Genomic DNA, 24618 nt, shown 5'->3' with positions numbered 1-24618 from the left:
TGAGCGCAGCTTTGTTTTATTTATGCTCATTACAGAGAACTTGCTCACAAAGATATGTGGTTCCAAACATGCACAACAGTTTTGCCGCGAGGGCTGTCAAGTTGGGGTAACCTGGCAAGAGATTCTGATAAAATGTGTCCAAGCCAGCTGCGGCAAATTTGCCCTTCAAATCCGAGTCACACTGCAAGTATATTATTTCAAGTTGGATGCTGACGGGCAGATCAGAGGGATTCACGGTTAATGGCGAACAAAAAACGTTGAAGTCTTTCTCCAGTTCACCAAAAATCTGAAAGTGTTGCTCAAACTCCCTTAACAGTCCCGTTATTTTATCTTTGAACCGCTTCATGTCTGCCACATGTTGGGTCGCACACACATTTTTCAGACAGGGGAAGTGAGCTGCATCACCACCGGCGAGTTGCGTCTCCCACAATGACAGCTTCAACTTGAAAGAAAGTATACTGTCATAATACTGCGTGGCAACTTTGTTGCACCCTTGCAGCTGTTTGTTCAAGTTATTCAGGTGCTCTGTAACATCCACCATAAATGCAAGGTCCTGCATCCATTCTGCGGGATGAAATTCTAACACTGGTTTGCCCTTTTCTTCCATGAACTGTTCAATTTCTTCTCGTAAATCAAAGAAACGCCTCAGCACAGCACCTCGGCTTAACCATCTTACCTCAGTGTGGTATGGCAGGCCATAGATGTGGTCTTTCTCTCTGAGAAGGCTGTCAAACTGACGTTGATTCAGGCTTCTGGATCGGATGAAATTAACAGTTTGGATAATATAATAATAATAATATAATAATAATATAATCAAAATAATAACCACCTTCATGACGTTATCCATCTTTAATGACTTGCAACACAAAGCCTCCTGGTGCAAAATACAGTGAAAAGTCCAAAAATCACGTCCTCCATTTGCAGATTGCACTTTCTCTCTGAACTTTGTCACAACGCCTGCTTTTTTCCCGATCATTGAGGGCGCACCATCTAGAGCCAGGCTGACAGCGCGGGACCAGTCCACTCCGACCCTATCCAACGCGCTGACGAGTGCAGTGAAAATATCAGCTGCTGTCGTTGTATCTGTCATCGGCACCAACTCCACAAACTCCTCGGTGACGGTCAATGTGTCATCAACTCTGCGGATGAAAATGGCCAGTTGTGCAACATCTGTAATGTCCGTGCTCAATTGTGCTCAATTGCAACCAAAAACGCAATAAATTACTTTACTTTTTGCTTTCCCATTCAATTCCGTGAATAAATAGAAGGATGACAATTTTTCTTGGAACACTCTGCACTCTGCGTCCACTTTTCTCTTTTTTGACAGAGACATATTGGGGCAATGAGGGTGCCAAAGCACATAATGTTAAAAGTAGAAGCCGTAATAAATATCGCGGGCAAAACAAAGTAGCTCATCCGGACTGGCTGCACTTGCTTGACCTATTTGCTCTGCCCCGGTATAAACAGTTTGCTTGCTTAACACAATTACTATTGCGCCATCCAGTGGACACAATTGGAACAGCAGTTTCTTTTATTGAAAAATTGCAGCTCATTTTTATACTTTACAAAATCATCTCGCGGGCCGGATTAAACCCGTTTGCGGGCCGGACGTTTGACACCCCTGACTTATGTCATCATGCACAGATTTTTATCATCACAAGTCCATTTGGTGGAAACACCACTGGTGAGAAAATGCGCATATTTTCTTTATGCGGATTCTAGAATGTTTGCATAAAAATCTGTCGCCAATTGGATGGAGACCTAGCTACTGATGTGGTTTTCCAACCGCAAGGCTAAGGGCAACATGGCAGTGCTGCCATTGTTTATGAAAGTTGTTCTTTAAGTCGAAATAAACATGTCTCCAACCCCCATATCACACTTACAAACTTAAAATATAAGGATGGGACTAATAACAACTAACAACAACTAATAACAACAAGATAACTAATGTAAAGCATACTGTGTCCATAATAAGTATATAGGTTATAGGTTGAGAGCTTTTGTGAAAGAGCACAGTTAGAAAGATATGGAATATAGAAGCAAACCGGATGGACATCATGAAAATGATCGGAGAGGTTGAGGAAGTTCAGGAGTAAAAACAAACAAAATATAATTATTGTAAAATTGACTGTGTCCATAAAATCTATATAGTATTTATAAACTCGAAGTAGAGGCCTAAGCATTGTTGTTCACCAGTTTACTCCAATTAGGGAAGGGGTGGTAGGGTTGGAAAGTAATAAAGGGAAATTTATATTTTTTAAAGGATATATATATATACACTGCTCAAAAAAATAAAGGGAACACTTAAACAACACAATGTAACTCCAAGTCAATCACACTTCTGTGAAATCAAACTGTCCACTTAGGAAGCAACACTGATTGACAATAAATGTCACATGCTGTTGTGCAAATGGAATAGACAACAGGTGGAAATTACAGGCAATTAGCAAGACACCCCCAATAAAGGACTGGTTTTGCAGGTGGTGACCACAGACCACTTCTCAGTTCCTATGCTTCCTGGCTGATGTTTTGGTCACTTTTGAATGCTGGCGGTGCTTTCACTCTAGTGGTAGCATGAGACGGAGTCTACAACCCACACAAGTGGCTCAGGTAGTGCAGCTCATCCAGGATGGCACATCAATGCGAGCTGTGGCAAGAAGGTTTGCTGTGTCTGTCAGCGTAGTGTCCAGAGCATGGAGGCGCTACCAGGAGACAGGCCAGTACATCAGAAGACGTGGAGGATGCCGTAGGAGGGCAACAACCCAGCAGCAGGACTGCTACCTCCGCCTTTGTGCAAGGAGGAGCAGGAGGAGCACTGCCAGAGCCCTGCAAAATGACCTCCAGCAGGCCACAAATGTGCATGTGTCTGCTCAAACGGTCAGAAACAGACTCCATGAGGGTGGTATGAAGGCCCGACGTCCACAGGTGGGGGTTGTGCTTACAGCCCAACACCGTGCAGGACGTTTGGCATTTGCCAGAGAACACCAAGATTGGCAAATTCGCCACTGGCGCCCTGTGCTCTTCACAGATGAAAGCAGGTTCACACTGAGCACATGTGACAGACTGCCTGCAACATACTCCAGCATGACCGGTTTGGCGGTGGGTCAGTCATGGTGTGGGGTGGCATTTCTTTGGGGGGCCGCACAGCCCTCCATGTGCTCGCCAGAGGTAGCCTGACTGCCATTAGGTACCGAGATGAGATCCTCAGACCCCTTGTGAGACCATATGCTGGTGCGGTTGGCCCTGGGTTCCTCCTAATGCAAGACAATGCTAGACCTCATGTGGCTGGAGTGTGTCAGCAGTTCCTGCAAGAGGAAGGCATTGATGCTATGGACTGGCCCGCCCGTTCCCCAGACCTGAATCCAATTGAGCACATCTGGGACATCATGTCTCGCTCCATCCACCAACGCCACGTTGCACCACAGACTGTCCAGGAGTTGGCGGATGCTTTAGTCCAGGTCTGGGAGGAGATCCCTCAGGAGACCATCCGCCACCTCATCAGGAGCATGCCCAGGCGTTGTAGGGAGGTCATACAGGCACGTGGAGACCACACATACTACTGAGCCTCATTTTGACTTGTTTTAAAGACATTACATCAAAGTTGGATCAGCCTGTAGTGTGGTTTTCCACTTTAATGTTGAGGGTGACTCCAAATTCAGACCTCCATCGGTTGATACATTTGATTTCCATTGATAATTTGTGTGATTTTGTTGTCAGCACATTCAACTATGTAAAGAAAAAAGTATTTAATAAGATTATTTCATTAATTCAGATCTAGGATGTGTTATTTTAGTGTTCCCTTTATTTTATTGAGCAGTGTATATATGTATCTACAGTGGGGAGAACAAGTATTTGATACACTGACGATTTTGCAGGTTTTCCTACTTACAAAGCATGTAGAGGTCTGTAATGTTTATCATAGGTACACTTCAACTTTGAGAGACGGAATCTAAAAATCACATTGTATGATTTTTAAGTAATTCATTTGCATTTTATTGCATGACATAAGTATTTGATACATCAGAAAAGCAGAACTTAATATTTTATACAGAAACCTTTGTTTGCAATTACAGAGGTCATACGTTTCCTGTAGGTCTTGACCAGGTTTGCACACACTGCAGCAGGGATTTTGGCCCACTCCTCCATACAGACCTTTCTCCAGATCCTTCAGGTTTCGGGGCTGTCGCTGGGCATTACGGACTTTCAGCTCCCTCCAAAGATGTTCTATTGGGTTCAGGTCTGGAGACTGGCTAGGCCACTCCAGGACCTTGAGATGCTTCTTACGGAGCCACTCCTTAGTTGCCCTGGCTGTGTGTTTCGGGTCGTTGTCATGCTGGAAGACCCAGCCACGACCCATCTTCAATGCTCTTACTGAGGGAAGGAGGTTGTTTGCCAAGATCTCGCGATACATGGCCCCATCCATCCTCCCCTCAATACGGTGCAGTCATTCTGTCCCCTTTGCAGAAAAGCATCCCCAAAGACTGATGTTTCCACCTCCATGCTTCACAGTTGGGATGGTGTTCTTGGGGTTGTACTCATCCTTCTTCTTCCTCCAAACACGGCGAGTGGAGTTTAGACCAAAAAGCTCTATTTTTGTCTCATCAGACCACATGACCTTCTCCCATTCCTCCTCTGGATCATCCAGATGGTCATTGGCAAACTTCAGACGGGCCTGGACATGCGCTGGCTTGAGCAGGGGGACCTTGTGTGCACTGTAGGATTTTAATCCATGACGGCGTAGTGTGTTACTAATGGTTTTCTTTGAGACTGTGGTCCCAGCTCTCTTCAGGTCATTGACCAGGTCCTGCCATGTAGTTCTGGGCTGATCCCTCACCTTCCTCATGATCATTGATGCCCCACGAGGTGAGATCTTGCATGGAGCCCCAGACCGAGGATGATTGCCCGTCAACTTGAACTTCTTCCATTTTCTAATAATTGCGCCAACAGTTGTTGCCTTCTCACCAAGCTGCTTGCCTATTGTCCTGTAGCCTATCCCAGCCTTGTGCAGGTCTACAATTTTATCCCTGATGTCCTTAAACAGCTCTCTGGTCTTGGCCATTGTGGAGAGGTTGGAGTCTGTTTGATTGAGTGTGTGGACAGGTGTCTTTTATACAGGTAACGAGTTCAAACAGGTGCAGTTAATACAGGTAATGAGTGGAGAACAGGAGGGCTTCTTAAAGAAAAACTAACAGGTCTGTGAGAGCCGGAATTCTTACTGGTTGGTAGGTGATCAAATACTTATGTCTCCACCATAAAATGCAAATTAATTACTTAAAAATCATACAATGTCATTTTCTGGATTTTTTGTCATTTATGCCATCTCTCACAGTTGATGTGTACCTATGATAAAAATTACAGACCTCTACATGCTTTTAAGTAGGAAAACCTGCACAATCGGCGGTGTCTCAAATACTTTTTCTCCCCACTGTATATATATATATATATATATATATTTGCGAGAAAAAAACATGGGGGATTGGAAGTGATGCAGACAATTACATTGATGGAAGTTAAAATCTATCAGCAATATTAAAACTGATCTACCCCCTAAAATATATATATATATATGTGTGTACATTGAACAATCAATTGTTGAGAAAGAGAGCCTCAAATATCACATTCATTTCTACATAACCATTGAGGCAAAGTTGGTTCTGGTTTCAGTCATGTCTTTGGTTATGTTCCTGTAGGTCAAACAAAAACACCCTAATGATTGTTTGAAAAAAGCCTCCAACAATGCAGGCGATGGCTGCAGGATGAAGTTGGTGAAGAGCAACTGCAGAAACTTGCAGTTGACCGTAGAGAAAACATCATGACTTTTGATCAGATTCGTTTTGTAAAGTTTATGTAGTCGACATGTAGGCCGAAGTCTGAAAACGTTTATCCCCATAATGCAATACACTTTGAAAGGCTGTGATCTACATGACAAAAGTGATCCGCTCGAGCACGCCCCATGTACGCAGCTTCTTGGTCAGGGAACCTACGCCGTGTACAACACCATAGAGTGTAAGAGAATGTGGTGGTACAGTCTCGTGCCAATATATTCTAGCTACTTTAAAATAAATGTCACCTTGAATAGCCAACAATGCGATTGATAGTGTAATAATAATTCATACAATAATGCACAAATGTTATGTAGTTACTTTTATGATTAAAGATAAAATGTCGAGCTTCATCGAAAAGGGACACCCCTTCATATGAGGCAAGATGGTTTATCCGGGAACCATGTTCCTGTGTTTAGGGAAATAAACGGTGTTTGGCTATATAAGCCGACCGTCCTACCATAGATAGAACAATGAGCCAGATATTTCACCGGATGTATAAATGTGAAGCATCCTGTTGGCGTTTCCACTCACTACCAAATATGGTGATGGAGAGGAAGCCCAGTGGCCGGCAGTGGGAGAAGATGGAGCGAGATGGATTTTGGCCGACATTCTGCTAATTTTCTCATCAATGAAACATTTAATCTCCATACTGTTTTCTGTTTCAAACAGAGTGGACTGCGTTTCTTAGACTCTACCCTTTGCCAAAGTTTCAAAAAATCGCGTTGTTTAGAAGGAGTGCAAGGGCGAATTGAGTTCCCTAACGGAAATATGCAAACAAATGCTAGAACGCGCCAATAGGATCTCAGTAGCTTATGCTTGGCTCTGCCCACCTCCTTGCTTGTTCTTTAGACTATGATTAATTTGCTCCATTGGAAACGACAGACTCTGGTCTATCTTGGGTTAGTTAGAAAAATCTTTAGTCCTACCTTCAGTTATCACGGAAAATCTTATGAATGCAAACAACAGTTGTACGGTTTATTTTTACATTACAAGCAATTCATATACATTTTCTTTTCAAATCTCGGGGATATTTTATTCATGACGTTCGCTGTTTGTAGACTCCGAAAATTCGTACATCCCGTGGAGGCTCTTCTTGACACTTCATATAGAGCTTGACATTGTCAGAACAGAACGTTTCACTGGGAAGAGTTAGAGTTGCATCAGTGGCAGCAGTGTTAGTGTAGAAAATGTCTGACTCTATTATTTTAGCACTGATAGTGTTTCTCATCTTGTGTTTGATTGTAACAGTGGTTGCAGCTGTTGTGTACTCTGGGCTGTTCACTGAGGTCAATATCAAGACAGGGTCGCCTTATATCAAAAACGTTACCATTGCCTACAAACTCCATAAAGGACCTTATAAAGACTGTGGTGCTGCATTCACAGAGACTGTCAGTATTGGACCGAAGCTCAATACCATCCGTGTGTCTTATGATGACTCCACAGAGGTAAGACACCTGAATGGCATGCTGACCTGACTGTCAATGTGTGTGTGTGTGTGTGTGTGTGTGTGTGTGTGTGTGTGTGTGTGTGAGAGAGAGAGAGAGAAACAGTTCATTTATATTAGTTATGCTGTCTTCACTTCCAGATGTTTTCTCACAGACCACTCTTTTCAAAGGGACATGCCTTGAATCCAGAGAGCTGAATGGAATTCTGATTTGGGAGCATGCATAAAGTCAGCTGTACAATGCCACGTTGCGCAGCTGATGATTTCCCCCCTATTGTGGTTTCAGTTTACTTTGGCATTAGCATGCAACTGACTCATAAATGTCAACGAGAGCAAATCCTCCCTTCCATGGGTCAGATGAAAAAACAGAACTTATAACATAATGCTAAATATAGTCTAGTAAGTACACCCTGACTGTAGTATGAATGCAGTTCTGTTCACTCATTTATAGTGCTTGTGGGGAATTTCTAATGACACAACAGCTGTAAGAAGAAACTGGCTTGAGGGTTGTTCCTAGGCCAGTGTCAGGCCTCCTTCTCAATGCCCCACTGTTTGGTAACTTTACACTGCAACAGTTCTTGGAGTTTCATGGTTACATCCTTGTTAATATTTTACTATACCTGTCCTGTACTGTAAAGCACCACCTGTAAATATACAGCTGGCAGCTGTATTGTGATGGATTCATAAGTTCCTCCAGTCCTCACATGAGCCCGGGTGTTTAGTCAACAAGCTGTGGCAGCCACACAACAGCTTCCTGTTAGATAGCATAGATGTGTACTGAGATCCCAACTGATGATAAGGGCTGAACACAGGCTGGGTGGCCAGTGGGACTGGCTGGATACACTCATGTGACCCAGTGGTGTGACCCAGTGGTAATAGGAGCAGACAGGCTACAAAACCAACAGGTTGATGATTACATTTGTGATGTGAAATTCCTACAAGACCAGGAGTGAATGTAAGCCGGAAATAAATAGTTAGGGTATGCCGTACCGGTAAAACATGAGCCTATCACAATAATTAAAACATACACTGAGTGTACAAAACATGATGAACATGCTCTTTTCGTGACATAAACTGAACAGGTGAATCCAGGTGAAAGCTATGATCCCTTATTGATGTCACTTGTTAAATCCACAATCAGTGTAGATGAAGGGGAGGAGACGGATTTGAAGAAAGATTTTGAGAAGCCTTGAGACAATTGAGACATGGATTGTATGCGTGTGCCATTCAGAGGGTGAGTAGGCAAGGCAAAATATTTAAGTGCCTTTGAACAGGGTATGGTAGTAGGTGCCATGCGCACCGGTTTGAGTGTGTCAAGAACTGCAACACTGCTGGATTTTTCACACTCAACAGTTTCTTGTGTGTATCAAGAATGGTCCTCCACCCAAAAGACATCCAGCCAACTTGACACAGCTGTGGAGTCAACATGTGCCAGCATCCCTGTGGTACGCTTTCGAAACCTTGTAGAGTCCATGCCCCGACGAATTGAGGCTGTTCTGAGGTCAAAAGGGAGGGGTGCAACTCAATATTAGGAAGGTGTTCTTAATGTTTTGTACACTAAAATTGTAGGCTATTACACTATGTATCATTACCGCATGTCAGTCGCTTGAAAACTGAGCAAATAGACTTGAAAACATGTGGAATATGCTCCAAAATGCAGTGTGGTTCGATGATAACACTGACATTTTGCCAAGGCAAAGATGAGTGGCCGAGACAGAGACGCGCGGACAGCAGTGTACGCATCAATTAAGGTTACAAGACTTGTGTAGGCCTAATGAATAACAATCACCAAATGTAATTCATAACACTTTTTGGTGTTTTGAAAGGTATGTCTCTTTGCCAGAATTAGTAGCCTAATAGTTGGAATAATAGGATAACTGAAGTCTGGACACTGACTGTAGGCCTCACATTTTGATTTGATTTATTAGGATCCCCATTAGCCGACGCCAATGGCGACAGCTAGTCTTACTGGGGTCCGACACATAACGAAAAAGATATTGAAGACAAAATACTTTACAATTTACATACATTTAAAAACATTAACATGTTGTGTGTGTGTGTGTGTGTGTGTGCGTGCATCTATCAGTTACACATCCATGTCAGTACGTCCACACAACAAGTAGGTCACATGGAGGAAAGGCGTTGTGCCGTCAGGTGTTGCTTTATTTGTTTTTATAAACCAGATTTGCTGTTCACTTGCACAATATAAGATTGAAGGGAGTTCCATGCGCTCATGGCTCTGTAAAATACTGTATGTTTCCTTGAATTTGTTCTTGACCTGGTGACTGTTTAAAGACCCCTGGTGGCATGTCTGGTGGGGTAAGTGTGTGTGTCAGTGCTGTTTGCATAGTATTAATATTAGCCCTCTGATTACAATGAAGAGCAAGATGTGCCGCTCTGTTCTGGGCCAGCTACAGCTTAACTAGGTCTTTCTTTGCAGCAGTTGACCATATGACTGGACAATAATCAAGATAAGATAAAACTAGAGCCTACAGGACTTGCTTTGTGTGTGGTGTCAAAAAAGCAGAGCATCTCTTTATTACGGACAGACCTCTCCCCATCTTTACAACCATTTAATCTATATGTTTTGACCATGACAGTTTACAATCTAAGGTAACACCAAGTAATTTAGTCTCCTCAACTTGTTCAACAGCCACACCATTCATTACCAGATTCAGCTGAGGTCTAGAACTAAGGGAATGATTTGTACCAAATACAATGCTCTTAGTTTTAGAGATCAGGACCAGTTTATTACTGGCCACCCATTCCAAAACAGACTGCAACTCTTTGTTAAGGGTTTCAGTGACTTCATTAACTGTGGTTGCTGATGCGTATATGGTTGAATCATCAGCATGCATAGACACACATGCTTTGTTTAATGCCAGTGGCAGGTCATTGGTAAAAATAGAAAAGAGTAGAGGGCCTAGAGAGCTGCCCTGTGGTACACCAGATTTTACATGTTTGACATTAGAGAAGCTTCCTTTAAAGAAAACCCTATGAGTTCTATTAGATAGCTCTGAATCCACGATATGGCAGAGGTTGAAAAGCCATAACACAAGTTTTCTCAACAATGGGTTTTGGTCAATAATATCAAAGGCTGCAATGAAATCTAACAGTACAGCATCCACAATCTTCGTATTATCAATTTCATTAAACCAATCATCCGTCATGTAGCCTATTATAATATGAACTCCTGCAGAATTAACTGTTGCTCGCAGTAAAATTATAGACCAAATGTTACATTTGTCTCAGGAACCGTAGTGGAGAAATATGATTGCTTTCTTTCAGCATCTTGAGAGAATGTGAATGCGCACATTGGGACCTGGGTCCGGATTCACAAAACCATAAGAAGACATTTCTTCTTAAATGCAATTTTTTTCCTTGACTTTATACTTAAAAATAAACTTAAGAAAAGTTGCTATTCATCAATAAAGTTCTTCAAAATGTTCTTAAGTTTCTTAAGAAAATAGTTAAGAAGAAATGTGATTCTTGAAAAGAAAGTTATTGGATTTTTTTATTGGAACTGCTCTTAATTCCAAGATAGCTAAACCCTTGGAAGTGAGAAAACAATTCAATTGAACATGTTTAATTCACACTAACTTCATCTGAAAGTTTCAGTATTGATTATTTTAAACCTAAGAACATGTTTTAGAACAGAAGGCCTAATCTCAGTAACAAATATGCTAACATGATTGCCTAGCAGCAATCATCTTAAGTAGATAGTTAAGAAGTTCGTAAAAATATATTTGAGAAGTTTGTAAAAAATTAAATAATAATAGAAATCTTAAGATATTGTTGACGAATTGCACCTACTATCTTGTGAACTTTTCTTTTTTTCTTAAGAAGCTTCTTACGTTTTTGCGTAAGATGTGTTTTGTGCAATTTCTTTCAGCGACATAAAAGCTGACAGTGCTTTAATTTTCATCCACATAAAATATGCATCCAAGACTAACTGAAATACTATCAGAAACATGTTGGATCGTTTTCACAGCTTTTCATTTCCTTAACTGGTCAAACTGGTCCTCGCTCCATGAGAGAGCAGAAATGAAAGAGAACTTGACCGACGTGAACTAGATTGTTGATGATGCATTGATAATTCTATCAATTTATGACATTATTCTGGTGAGCAAGGTTTTATTTAGTATTCTAGATGAGCATCAAGTAATGACAGAATAGAAGCTGCATGTATCTAATTATAGAGAAGGTGACAAACCAATAGCCTACCAAATTTCGTAAATTATAAGCAGAAAAATATCTAAATGATTTTGTAGAAACCCCCTGTCATTCCGCCATCCCTGAGTAATGTGTGCAGACAGCCTACATGAGCCTTTTCAATCTGGACTCCGGGGTAGACGTAACATAGTAAATGTAAATCCGTGACACTCCAATTAGTGTATGGTATATATTCATTTGTGGATGTTCATCATCCATTTGTGACCGACCGGCTCGATTCGGTCTTATGTAGCAAGATTTGAAATTTGTGTTTTTTTACATTGGATAAAAGTAGAGACTCAGAGCTAGAAAATGGTATATCATACAGTACAGTTAAGGAACAATGGGAAAGTAATTGTTACGGATACAGGTATCCTGTGTTTTTGTGTGTTTCTCTCCTTCTGCCCTAATCACAGGTGTCCTGTATGTTCCTGATTGGTGGTCGTTGAGGTGTCTGCTGATTGGACCAATCAGGGAACATTCCTGTGCATTGCACCACCTGTTACTCGTTTGTTCAATCACACATCCCATTATATAAAACCAGTGACTTGTGTTTGTTGAGAGAGAGAGATTTTGCCATATGTGGGTATGGACACGGTGGTGTCCTGTGTGTTGTGTACGCACTAAGTTGTGGGTTACCCTATTGGTAACTTGGTTGAGAGAGACTTTTTCCATATGTGAGTATGGACACGGTGGTGTCCTGTGTGTTGTGTACTCACTAAGTTGTTGGTTACCCTATTGGTAACTTTGTTAGAAGCCATTTCTTTATGTGAGTTTGGATACTGTTGTGTCCTGTGTATTGTGTACGTACTTTATTGCTGATTACCCTGTTTTGTAGCTTGGTGTGTTTCTGGGAAAAGGGGAGTTTAAGCTAGTTGCCCTTGGGCGTACATTACCCGTAGGAAGAAATCTGTCTAAAAACACTAGTTAGACCCTGAGCGGACCACCCACTGTACTTTTGTATGACTAGCAGTAGCCTAGCGGTTCTTTAGGCAGGCTAGATCAGTTTAGGGGGGTTTTACACTATTGTTTCATTTCTTGGGTCCTGCTCAGCCCTTTTTCCCAAACCCTTACCGTGTGTTCAGAAATAAACACTTTGTGTTTGACGGTAGTTCATGGTTGTTGTGTCATTTTTGGTTCTCACTGTTCCCTGCCACACTTATAATTTACATGAATTTATGTTACGGGTCTCATGTCCATCCACCCTAGATGTTTAGAGCCACGGGGTTCGTGAACATAAAGTGGGGGCTCGTCTGGGGATCCTATCTATCCCATGCTACTCATGTAAATTAGTCAGTGTCTGGTTCAGTGTTGAGCTTGGCAGCTGTAACTACCTGTTTTTTTTGTGTGTTCAGTAGTCGACGGCTCGTGTTGCTAGTAGGATGGCTACTTTTGAGTTGGAGGCATTTTTGGAAAACCCTACGTGGGAGGTTTTTGATAATTGCCGTAGAGTGGATCTACAGGCTTTGGCTGACCACTTTTCTGTACCCATACCGAGGGGTTTAGTGAAAGCAGAAGTTAGGGAAGTAGTGTTAGCGATATTGTTAAACGAGCGAGTGCTTGAGTTACCGCCGCCTGAGTCTGCTGCTCCTGTAGGGGATGTGGTTGCTGTTCCTGTAAGCCCATCAGTGTCTGGAGGACGAGGCTAAGGCTCCAGCCACATTGCCCGTTATGACCCACTCTCCCCCACTGACTGACAGTGATGCCAGGATCGATGTCCGCTCGACACGGCTCCAAATGGAGGCGGAAGAGCGGGCACAAATCAGGCAAGACAAGCTGGAGATGCGTAAGCTAGAGGCAGAACAGGAGACGGCGTAAGCTAGGAGGCAGAACAGGAGACGCGTGAGCTAGAGGTAGAACTGAGACGCGTGAGGCTTGATCAAGAACTGGAGACGCGTAGGCTTGATCAAGAACTGGAGACGCGTAAGATGGAACTGGAGGTGCGTAAAATGGAACTGGAGGCAGAAACAGCGAGGTTAGTCGCTGCTCATACTATGCCTGCTAGTGAGCCATCCTCACCAGCTGTGTCGGCTGCTTTCACGTTTGATATTAGTAGGCAGATCACCTTGGTACCTGTGTTCAGGGAGTCAGAGGTTGATTCCTATTTCAGTGTGTTTGAACGTATAGCGGTAGCATTGAAATGGCCCGAAGAGGTATGGTGCCTATTACTTCAGTGTAAACTAACAGGTAAAGCCCAAGAGGTTCTGGCAGCGCTACCTCTTGAAGACAGTTTGAATTATGAAGTGGTCAAAGCTACTGTTCTTCGTGCCTATGAGCTTGTTCCTGAGGCATATCGACAGAGATTTAGGTCTCATAAAAAGTCTCCTACTCAGACTTATGTGGAGTTTGCTAGAGACAAAGGAAATCTGTTTGACAAATGGCACAGTGCTAGTAAGGTAACTGATTTTACCTCTCTACGGAGTTAATCTTGTTAGAAGAGTTTAAAAATTGCTTACGGGACGCATTGTAGTTTATCTGAACGAACAGAAAGTATCCTCACTGTCGGGAAGCGTCTGTATTGGCAGACGAGTTTGTGTTGACGTATAAGAGCGTGTTTTCGCTCGTACGGAGAGCCGGGCTGCGGAGTTGCTAACTTTTAATCCTAGTCGACCAGCAGTACATCCAGCACGCCCAAAAGATGTGCGTCACTGTTTCTATTGTCATAAGGTGGGACATATAGTTAATGATTGCTTTCTGCTAAAACGCAAACCGGGGATGCCTCAGCACGCCAGGCCGCCAACGGGTGTTGGGCTGATTCGTACAGTTGTAGGGCCGGAATCAAGACAGAAGCCTCATAGTGAATGTGGTTTGAAAGTCCCTGTCCCAGATCACAGTTATGAACCGTTCATTTTTGAGGGGTTTGTTTCTATATCAGATGACGAAGCGTCTCAGCGTCCAGTTAGAATCCTCAGAGATACTGGTGCGGCGCAGTCGTTCATAGTAGCTGATGTGTTGCCCTTGTCTAATAATACATATTGTGGTTCCAGTGTGTTAGTACAAGGAATTGAAATGGGATTCGTCCCAGTACCATTGCACTTTGTGAACGTACACTCTGAGTTAGTCAGTGGATTGTTCAGAGTTGGCGTACGTCCTATGTTGCCAGTAAAAGGGGTGACATTTATAATGGGCAACGATATTGCCGGAGGAAAGGTAATACCCAGATTGGAGGTAATGGATAAAAGTGACCAGTCTCTCTCGAGGAGCTGGCACAGGGTTATCCAGATGTGTTCCCCGCTTGTGCTGTCACACGTGCTCAAGCACGACAAGTGGGTGAAGTGATAGATTTGTCAGACACGATTCTATTCCAGAGAGTGTGACCCAGAGGATAGTTCGGGTGCTACCTCTGGTAAGCTGATGCAGTCTGACCAACAGCCCAGAGAAAGGAAGAAGGATGTGGAACTTGTTGCGGAGGCAATACAGTTACCAGTTACTCGTGAGCAGCTGATCGCTAACCAACAGGTTGACATTAGCCTGGCTAAATGTTTTTCTGGTGTTGTCTCAGAGGAGGAGCTAAAGAAGAAAAACATGGCATACTTCATTGATGGTAATCTCCTCATGCGTAAATGGACATCCCATGTTGACGCTTTGCGGAGATTGGAATGCTGTTTACCAAATAGTGATTCCTACAGCCTTCGACAAAATGTTTTATCCCTCGCTCATGATTACCAGTGGTCCGGACATCTGGGAGTCACCAAGACTTATGATCGTGTTTTGCGACATTTCTTTTGGCCTGGTTTAAAACAAGATGTGGCTCAGTTCTGTCGGACTTGCCACACCTGTCAAGTAGTTGGGAAACCGAACCAGGTTTTTTTTTGTTATCCCGGTAGGATGATTTGTGAATTTGGGGGTTGTGATAGTACGTGTGTCGCAAACCATTGTGGTTTGCTCTTTTAAGGGTGGGAGTGTTACGGATACAGGTATCCTGTGTTTTTGTGTGTTTCTCTCCTTCTGCCCTAATCACAGGTGTCCTGTATGTTCCTGATTGGTGGTCGTTGAGGTGTCTGCTGATTGGACCAATCAGGGAACATTCCTGTGCATTGCACCACCTGTTACTCGTTTGTTCAATCACACATCCCATTATATAAAACCAGTGACTTGTGTTTGTTGAGAGAGAGAGATTTTTGCCATATGTGAGTATGGACACGGTGGTGTCCTGTGTGTTGTGTACGCACTAAGTTGTGGGTTACCCTATTGGTAACTTGGTTAGAGAGAGACTTTTTCCATATGTGAGTATGGACACGGTGGTGTCCTGTGTGTTGTGTACTCACTAAGTTGTTGGTTACCCTATTGGTAACTTTGTTAGAAGCCATTTCTTTATGTGAGTTTGGATACTGTTGTGTCCTGTGTATTGTGTACGTACTTTATTGCTGATTACCCTGTTTTGTAGCTTGGTGTGTTTCTGGGAAAAGGGGAGTTTAAGCTAGTTGCCCTTGGGCGTACATTACCCGTAGGAAGAAATCTGTCTAAAAACACTAGTTAGACCTGAGCGGACCACCCACTGTACTTTTGTATGACTAGCAGTAGCCTAGCGGTTCTTTAGGCAGGCTAGATCAGTTTAGGGGGTTTTACACTATTGTTTCATTTCTTGGGTCCTGCTCAGCCCTTTTTCCCAAACCCTTACCGTGTGTTCAGAAATAAACACTTTGTGTTTGACGGTAGTTCATGGTTGTTGTGTCATTTTTGGTTCTCACTGTTCCCTGCCACACTTATAATTTACATGAATTTATGTTACGGGTCTCATGTCCATCCACCCTAGATGTTTAGAGCCACGGGGTTCGTAACAGTAATTCTGCTTTGAAAGTTGATCAACTTGTAACCTCACTTTTGAGAAAATGGCGCCAATTTGAAACGTGTAATATTTGAAAATGTAGCTAGCTAGACTCTCTTACCCGTATACATGGATGGACGCTTCTCCCTCTCTGTCACGGATGCCATGGTTGCCCTTAGTTTGAAGATGTAATCCGGAGACAGGTGTTTTATACAACAGTGTGTTCTCTTTTCGACTCCGTCTGCATATTTGCAATCAAACGCCAGAATGTTTTCCATCTCCTTAGCTATCATACTCTAATTCCACTGATTTCAAAACTCGGTCCTCCAGAAAGTGGAGAGCAACACTTATGCAGTTCTACTACGTGATATCTTGCCCTGTTAGAAAGGATTACCTACACATACTGACCAGCTCATCTTATCTTGTCTTTTTCTGTGGCTAAACCAACTTGGCTTGTAATTTAACAATTGTATTGGTATTTACAGATGGCATACAAGTTTGTTATTAAGGAACATGAAAGTACACATGTTCCAGAAGGCATTTCTGCAAAAAAAAACGCATTTTGATTTTAAAAAAAGTTTACGTTCAAATGGCGTTCATGTGAAGTAGTGAAATACGCCTAGTTTCCTGAAACGAGTCACATTTCGTAAGATATGTTACAAATGGCAATTCATACAATATGTTACGAATTTGCAAAACATATGATATGTTATGAATTCCTATTTGTTGTTTAGACATGGGGCGGCGCACAGTTGGCCCAGTGTCGTCCAAGGTAGGGGAGGGTTTGGCCGGCAGGGATGGCGTTTGCAATGCCAGGGTTGTGGGTTCGATTCCCATGGGGGGCCAGTATGAAAAAAATAATGTATGCACTCACTAACTGTAAGTCGCTCTGGATAAGAGTGTCTGCTAAATGACTTAAATGTAAAATGTGGATAACATTATCTAGGTGGGTAACGTTAGTTAAGCTAGGGACTAGGGGTTAGGGTTAGGAGTTAGGTTAAAGGATTAGGGGAAGGGTTAGCTACCATGCGAAGTAGCAAAAAAGTATTAAGTAGTTGCTAAAGTTGTCCCTGATGAGATTCGAACACGCAACCTTATTGTGTTTGTGGGTTATGTTGCATGCATTGTGGTTTGGGAATTGCTTTGTGCTGATGGTGTGTGTAGCAGTTAGATGAGCTGTTGGATAGGATAGTGGTATTGTGTTTTGTCAGCCTCTATGACATTTGAGTACTCTGAGTGACTCAGGCCATCCCAAATACCATATGGGCCAGTAACTCCATAGGAATTCAATCACTTTTTGACAGCATCCCTTTTGATTTAAACAAAACTTTCCATACATGTTTGCCAATGGAAGAAGTGGTCAGAAAGTTACTTTTTGGACCTGAAAGCCAAAACATTCAGGAGATAGAGGTGCTCAAAGTTGACCCATTTTGCATACCCCACCATACCATGAGAAATCCATGTCTTCACTGGAAAATATAAATGGTTGAGTTTGATATAATTTAAAAGTTTACAAACAGGGTTGTCAAACTATTTTATATAATTTCTTTTAAATGTTTTTGAATAGAAATCGACTTTTGTTTTACTTTTAACGTCAATTATCTTAAAATGTTTGTAGCTTACACCCTACTTTACATCTGAGGTATTTTTGTTTTGCCCACCATCGGTTGAGACACAACATGCTCTTGAATACAAGGGGGGTGTCATTTCAATCATAGAAATAGAACTCATAGAATGGACCTATCCCAAAATAATATTCCATTAATTTAGTTCTGAACCCCCAAAAAGTTACGGTTTATATCGTTCCTTTCTGTTCCTTTTTAAACCAAAGATTTGTTTTTACATTTAGCGCAACATTAAATTACTAAACCAATCAGTGCGAATAGAGCAGCTTGCTATGGAGTGGGCAAGCTATTTACATGCATTGGACAGACGAGTGTAGGGCGCAAGATGCAACAGAAATTTTGCGGGTGGGGAGAGACGGTTGACAAGGAGGCTTGGCTTGAAGCACTGGGAATCTTGTTGTTATGACATGCATTATCTAAATTAGGCCCACAGAATTATACCAACTGAGGAGCGGCTTAGATGAAAAAAAAATAATGTCTGAACTTCAGAAAGTTGGCTTAGCGAACATTGGACCAGAGCTAGCTAGCTAACAAGCTTCTGTGCACCAGAATCAAAAATAAAAACACATCTTATCTTTTTGTACTTCATAAATCCAATGTAACTATAGTATCCTTAACTAGCATTGAAAAGGTTAATCCATTCTTCTCTAATAAAAAATCTCTCTCCCTAATTTCTGAATCACGCTTGTAACGTCAGTAGACAGTGCTTTGGAAGGAGGGGGAGGGGCAGGTAGTCTACACGCACTGGCAAAGATTTTCAGGCAGACACTGGAATACGTTTCTGAGTGACAGTGAGGACTTTTATGGGACTAGAAAAAAATGCCCAGAACGTTATTAATCGGTTCCCCTGCTTTTAAAATAACGGTTCTGTTCCGGAATGGTATAGATCACTTTCGTTCTCGGTTCTGATTCTGTTCCTCAACATTTCTTGTTCATTTCTGGTTTTCTGTTATGTTCCTTGAACTGGTTTCAACCCCTGCTTCAGACCACTGCAATTTAGCTGGTACACCATTGACATTTTTATTGAATTTAAATTTTAACTTCTAATTACTACCACAAAGATGGCCGCCGGTCCACCTACCGTCAAATGTTAACTTAAATGATCATGTCTATTCTATTATCTATATTTCTATGATTTCAATAAGTTTCCTATGGAGGATTGACATTATAATTTAAAACAGCAGATATTCCAATTCAAGTCAACATTCTCTGAAATGTGGACCTCAAACTATCTTTATGGTAAAGAATGTAAGAAGGGCGCTGCACCACCTTGTGGACTGGCGGTGCCACTATGTAATCAATGGCCAGGCAACACACCCCGATAGAGCTCTAGATTGCAGGAAATGGCAGTTACAGGAGTCCAAAGGGGGGCACTGGCATACTCGGCAGCACCACCTTGTTAAAAAATCCTGGGGAGAACCCTGGGTATTATAGATCTGTCACGATACAACGGGTTGCGTGAGATAATGCGCAGCATTAGTTCCAGTACTTTGGACACATCACAATTAGTGATGTGAATCTCTTCTCTTAACATGTACAGTTGGGAGAACAAGTATTTGATACACTGCCGATTTTGCAGGTTTTCCTACTTACAAAGCATGTAGAGGTCTGTAATTTTATCATAGGTACACTTCAACTGTGAGAGACGGAATCTAAAACAAAAATCCAGAAAATCACATTGTATGATTTTTAAGTAATAATTTGCATTTTATTGCATGACATAAGTATTTGATACATCAGAAAAGCAGAACTTAATATTTGGAACAGAAACCTTTGTTTGCATTACAGAGATCATACGTTTCCTGTAGGTCTTGACCAGGTTTGCACACACTGCAGCAGGGATTTTGGCCCACTCCTCCATACAGACCTTCTCCAGATCCTTCAGGTTTCGGGGCTGTCGCTGGGCAATACGGACTTTCAGCTCCCTCCAAAGATTTTCTATTGGGTTCAGGTCTGGAGACTGGCTAGGCCACTCCAGGACCTTGAGATGCTTCTTACGGAGCCACTCCTTAGTTGCCCTGGCTGTGTGTTTCGGGTCGTTGTCATGCTGGAAGACCCAGCCACGACCCATCTTCAATGTTCTTATTGAGGGAAGGAGGTTGTTGGCCAAGCTCTCGCGATACATGGCCCCATCCATCCTCTCCTCAATACGGTGCAGTCGTCCTGTCCCCTTTGCAGAAAAGCATCCCCAAAGAATGATGTTTCCACCTCCATGCTTCACGGTTGGGATGGTGTTCTTGGGGTTGTACTCATCCTTCTTCTTCCTCCAAACACAGCGAGTGGAGTTTAGACCAAAAAGCTAAATTTTTGTCTCATCAGACCACATGACCTTCTCCCATTCCTCCTCTGGATCATCCAGATGGTCATTGGCAAACTTCAGATGGGCCTGGACATGCGCTGGCTTGAGCAGGGGGACCTTGCGTGCGCTGCAGGATTTTAATCCATGATGGCGTAGTGTGTTACTAATGGTTTTCTTTGAGACTGTGGTCCCAGCTCTCTTCAGGTCATTGACCAGGTCCTGCCGTGTAGTTCTGGGCTGATCCCTCACCTTCCTCATGATCATTGATGCCCCACGAGGTGAGATCTTGCATGGAGCCCCAGACCGAGGGTGATTGACCGTCATCTTGAACTTCTTCCATTTTCTAATAATTGCGCCAACAGTTGTTGCCTTCTCACCAAGTTGCTTGCCTATTGTCCTGTAGCCCATCCCAGCCTTGTGCAGGTCTACAATTTTATCCCTGATGTCCTTACACAGTTCTCTGGTCTTGGCCATTGTGGAGAGGTTGGAGTCTGTTTGATTCAGTGTGTGGACAGGTGTCTTTTATACAGGTAACGAGTTCAAACAGGTGCAGTTAATACAGGTAATGAGTGGAGAACAGGAGGGCTTCTTAAAGAAAAACTAACAGGTCTGTGAGAGCCGGAATTCTTACTGGTTGGTAGGTGATCAAACACTTATGTCATGCAATAAAATGCAAATTAATTACTTAAAAATCATACAATGTGATTTTCTGGATTTTTGTTTTAGATTCCGTCTCTCACAGTTGAAGTGTACCTATGATAGAAATTACAGACCTCTACATGCTTTGTAAGTAGGAAAATCGGCAGTGTATCAAATACTTGTTCTCCCCACTGTATGCACCCAGAACTTAATCGAGCATCTGACAAATTACGCAATACTTTAGTTCTGGGTTAACCGAGATGACTCAAACTCTGGGTTTTGGCTTTGGGGTTGATTTTCAGAAGGGGAGCATTAGCATACAATTTGGCAACACACACAGAGCGCTATGTGCCCTGTAGGGCTGACCCCATTTAGTCGACTGGTCAATTGTTTGGTCGATAGGCTGTCGGTCGACCGAGATTTCTTTAGTCGAGCAGTAGCAAAAAATATATAAAAAATCATGATGTACAAGACACCTGTCTGATTCGTGCCTGTCTGAGTGGACTAATCCATTGTGGAGGCTGTGGGTATGGCACAGTCCATCACTCTAAGAAATGTGCTACTGAAATTGTATATGGTTATATTACGTAAGAACAATGGTGCAACACTAATAAAAAATAATATTATTTTATAACAGATGCGCTTTCTCTCGCGTTGGATAGCTGTCACTGTCCTCGGTTCTGAAACATCAGTGCGCTGTTGAATTGGTGCATTTTCTTAGACCATGTTGCTATGTGCATAATAGCAAAGGTATCCAGCATATTGGTGTTGAGAACAGTGCGGTGGAGGCAGCAGCGGAGTTAGATGAGAACTGACCTTGCCTTGTCTAAGAAAAGTGAGGAGCGAGGAAACACCAACTTAATTGGGTCTATAATCAATAGCCTAACTGTTAAATGTGCCTGGCTTTATAAATCATTCATATATACAGTGCATTCTGAAAGTATTCAGAACCCATGACTTTTTCCACATTTTGTTACATTACTGCCTTATTCTAAAATGGGTTAAATTGTTTTTTTCCCCCCTCATTAATCTACACACAATACCCCATAATGACAAAGCAAAAACAGTTTTTTAGAAATTGTAGCAAATTTATTAAAAAAAGTATCAAAGTAAATATTACATTTACTTAAGAATTCAGACCCTTTACTCAGTACTTTGTTGAAACACCTTTGGCAGCGATTACAGCCTCGAGTTTTCTTGGGTACGGCGCTGCTAGCTTGGCACACCTGTATTTGGGGAGTTCCTCCAATTCTTCTCTGCAGATCCTCTCATGCTCTGTCAGGTTGGATGGGGAGCGTCGGTCTCTCCAGAGGTGTTCGATCAGGTTCAAGTCCGGGCTCTGGCTGGGCCACTCAAGGACATTCAGAGACTTGTCCCGAAGACACTCCTGCGTTGTCTTGGCTGTGTGCTTAGGGTCGTTGTACTGTTGGAAGGTGAACCTTCGCCCCAGAGCGCTCAGGACTTCATCAAGGATCTCTCTGTACTTTGCTCCGTTCATCTTTCCCTCGATCCTGACTAGTCTCCCAGTCCATACCGCTGAAAAACATCCCCACAGCATGATGCTGCCACCACCATGCTTCACCGTAGGGATGGTACCAGGTTTCCTCCAGACGTGACGCCTGGCATTTAGGCCATATAGAGTTCAATCTTGGTTTCATCAGACCAGAGAATCTTGTTTCTTATGGTCTGAGAGTCATTTAGGTGCCTTTTGGCAAACACCAAGTGGGCTGTCAGGTGCCTTTTACTGAGGAGTGGCTTCCGTCTGGCCACTCTACCATGAAGGCCTGATTGGTGGAGTGCTGCAGAGATGGTTGTCCTTCAGGAATGTTCTCCCATCTCCACAGAGGAACTCTGGAGCTCTGTCAGAGTGGCCATCGGGTTCTTGGTCACCTCCCTGACCAATGCCTTTCTCCTCCGATTGCTCAGTTTGGCCGGGCAGCCAGCTCTAGGAAGAGTCTTGGTGGTTCCAAACTTCTTCCATTTAAAAATGATGGAGGCCACTGTGTTCTTGGGGACCTTCAATGTTGCAGAAATGTTTTGGTACCCTTCCCCAGATCTGTGCCTCGACACAATCCTGTCTGGGATCTCTACCGACAATTCCTTCGACCTCATGGCTTAGTTTTTGCTCTGAAATGCATTGTCATCTTTGGAACCTTATATAGACAGGTGTGTGCCTTTCCAAATCATGTCCAATCAATTTAATTTACTACAGGTAGACTCCAATCAAGTTGTAGAAACATCTAAAGGATGATCAATGGAAACAGGATGCACCTGAGCTCAATTTCGAGTCTCATAGCAAAGGGTCTGAATACTTATGTAAATAAGGTATTTTTAATAAAGTTGAAAATAATTCTTAAAACCTGTTTTCGCTTTGTCATTATGGGGTATTGTGTTTAGATTGATATGGAAAAACATTAATTTAATCAATTTTAGAATAAGGCTGTAACGTAACCAAATGTGGGGAAGGGGTCTGAATACTTTCCGAATGCACTGTATTTAATCCATGTTAAATTCAGAATGTAACACAACAAAATGTGGAATAAGTCAAGGGGTATCAATACTTTCTGAAGAACGTCTGTCAAAGTTATTAATTTAGGCTACTGGTGTGTAACACATTAACCTGCCAGTCTATTTCCTTGTCTCGCTCTCGCTGTCTCTCCTGCTCTCTTTCTCGCTCTCGCTCTCTCTCTCTCCTGTTCTCTCTGTTTGTGAATATGAAAGTGCAGGTTTTTGTGGAAATTCCGACAGTGAGTCATAGTAGAGGAACTTTGTGGTGAGGCCCTGTATGGAAAAATTGAAAAAGCCTCAGTCCTTGTTGAAACAGTCTGGCATATCTGCAGGGCAGAGGGAGGGAGAGATGCCAGTACCATATCTAAAGCACAGCACAGGCATCATTACTACTGAACACAAGACATTATGCAGCAGCACACTAGCCTAGACTCACGTTCCCATGAGTTGATAGTTGGTAGCTTACTTAATGAAATGTGATTATAGCCTAGCTGTTTTTTACAGTAATTTCCATCTCTAATGACTGTGTAGGCTAATTCAAACACCTGATGTAATGGTGGCCTTTTTTTATGATAAATCATCTGCTCCTATGAACTTCACGTTGGTGCTCATGGGTCCTTTTTGATGGAAATGCCCAGTATTACTTCTGAATTATGCTGTTTACTTTCTATCCTTGGGCTGCCAATGCCACTTCACAATTTTCCTTCATCCAAACTGTTCACAGCCAAATATGGAACAATCCTAATTGTGCTTGAGAAGTTCCTGCAAGCAATATTTGAAAAAGGGGGAAGAGTGACATGCTGCTCGCTGTCTGTTTAGTGAGTGTGTTTTGACAGGCTTTCTAACAGAGCTGTTTTAATATGCATGTGAGGTGTGCAATTCATGTCTCCTCACAAGCGGAACGGATGAGAAGAGCAAGAGAAAAAAGTATGTTTCAACCACACCAGCAGGGGAATGGAGTCTCAGTCCTCGCTGTCTGTCTGCCTACCTTCCCTTGGGGAAAGAATGCCTGATGGATACAGACAGAGCTGGAATTATCTTCTAACGCCTGTCTCAAACTCTCTCTCTTTCTCTTATGTTATAGTTTCAACACCATGTCTTACAGGCCTGCCAACCAACTTCCACTTAACTGAGAATAAGTTAGTTTGCCAATGGCTCTTTTGGTTAGAGACATTCCTTAACTGCTCCAACGTAATGCAGCAGCTGAAGAGAGGTAGTCATACACTCATACACTGTCAGTCATAATCTAGGCTAGCCTAAGTTTAAGGTCTATTAGTTGGCCCCTCGTCACCCAGTGC

General features: G+C 42.6%; 1 protein-coding gene across 1 annotated transcript in view; it reads left to right on the top strand.

Moving 5' to 3' along the window:
* Positions 1-6710: 6710 nt before the first annotated feature.
* LOC121578517 (testis-expressed protein 264 homolog) overlaps positions 6711-24618 on the top strand; it is a 131555-nt gene continuing 113647 nt past the window's right edge. The window contains exon 1 of the mRNA XM_041892884.2: positions 6711-7270. Coding sequence (XP_041748818.1) covers positions 7013-7270 — 258 coding nt within the window. The 5' untranslated portion in view covers positions 6711-7012. The remainder of the gene's footprint in view (positions 7271-24618) is intronic.

This window comes from Coregonus clupeaformis, chromosome 12 (assembly GCF_020615455.1).
Source record: "Coregonus clupeaformis isolate EN_2021a chromosome 12, ASM2061545v1, whole genome shotgun sequence".
In the NCBI taxonomy this organism is placed as follows: domain Eukaryota; kingdom Metazoa; phylum Chordata; class Actinopteri; order Salmoniformes; family Salmonidae; genus Coregonus; species Coregonus clupeaformis.
The sequence above is the reverse complement of the archived record's forward strand: the minus strand, read 5'-3'. Positions and strand labels throughout refer to the sequence as shown.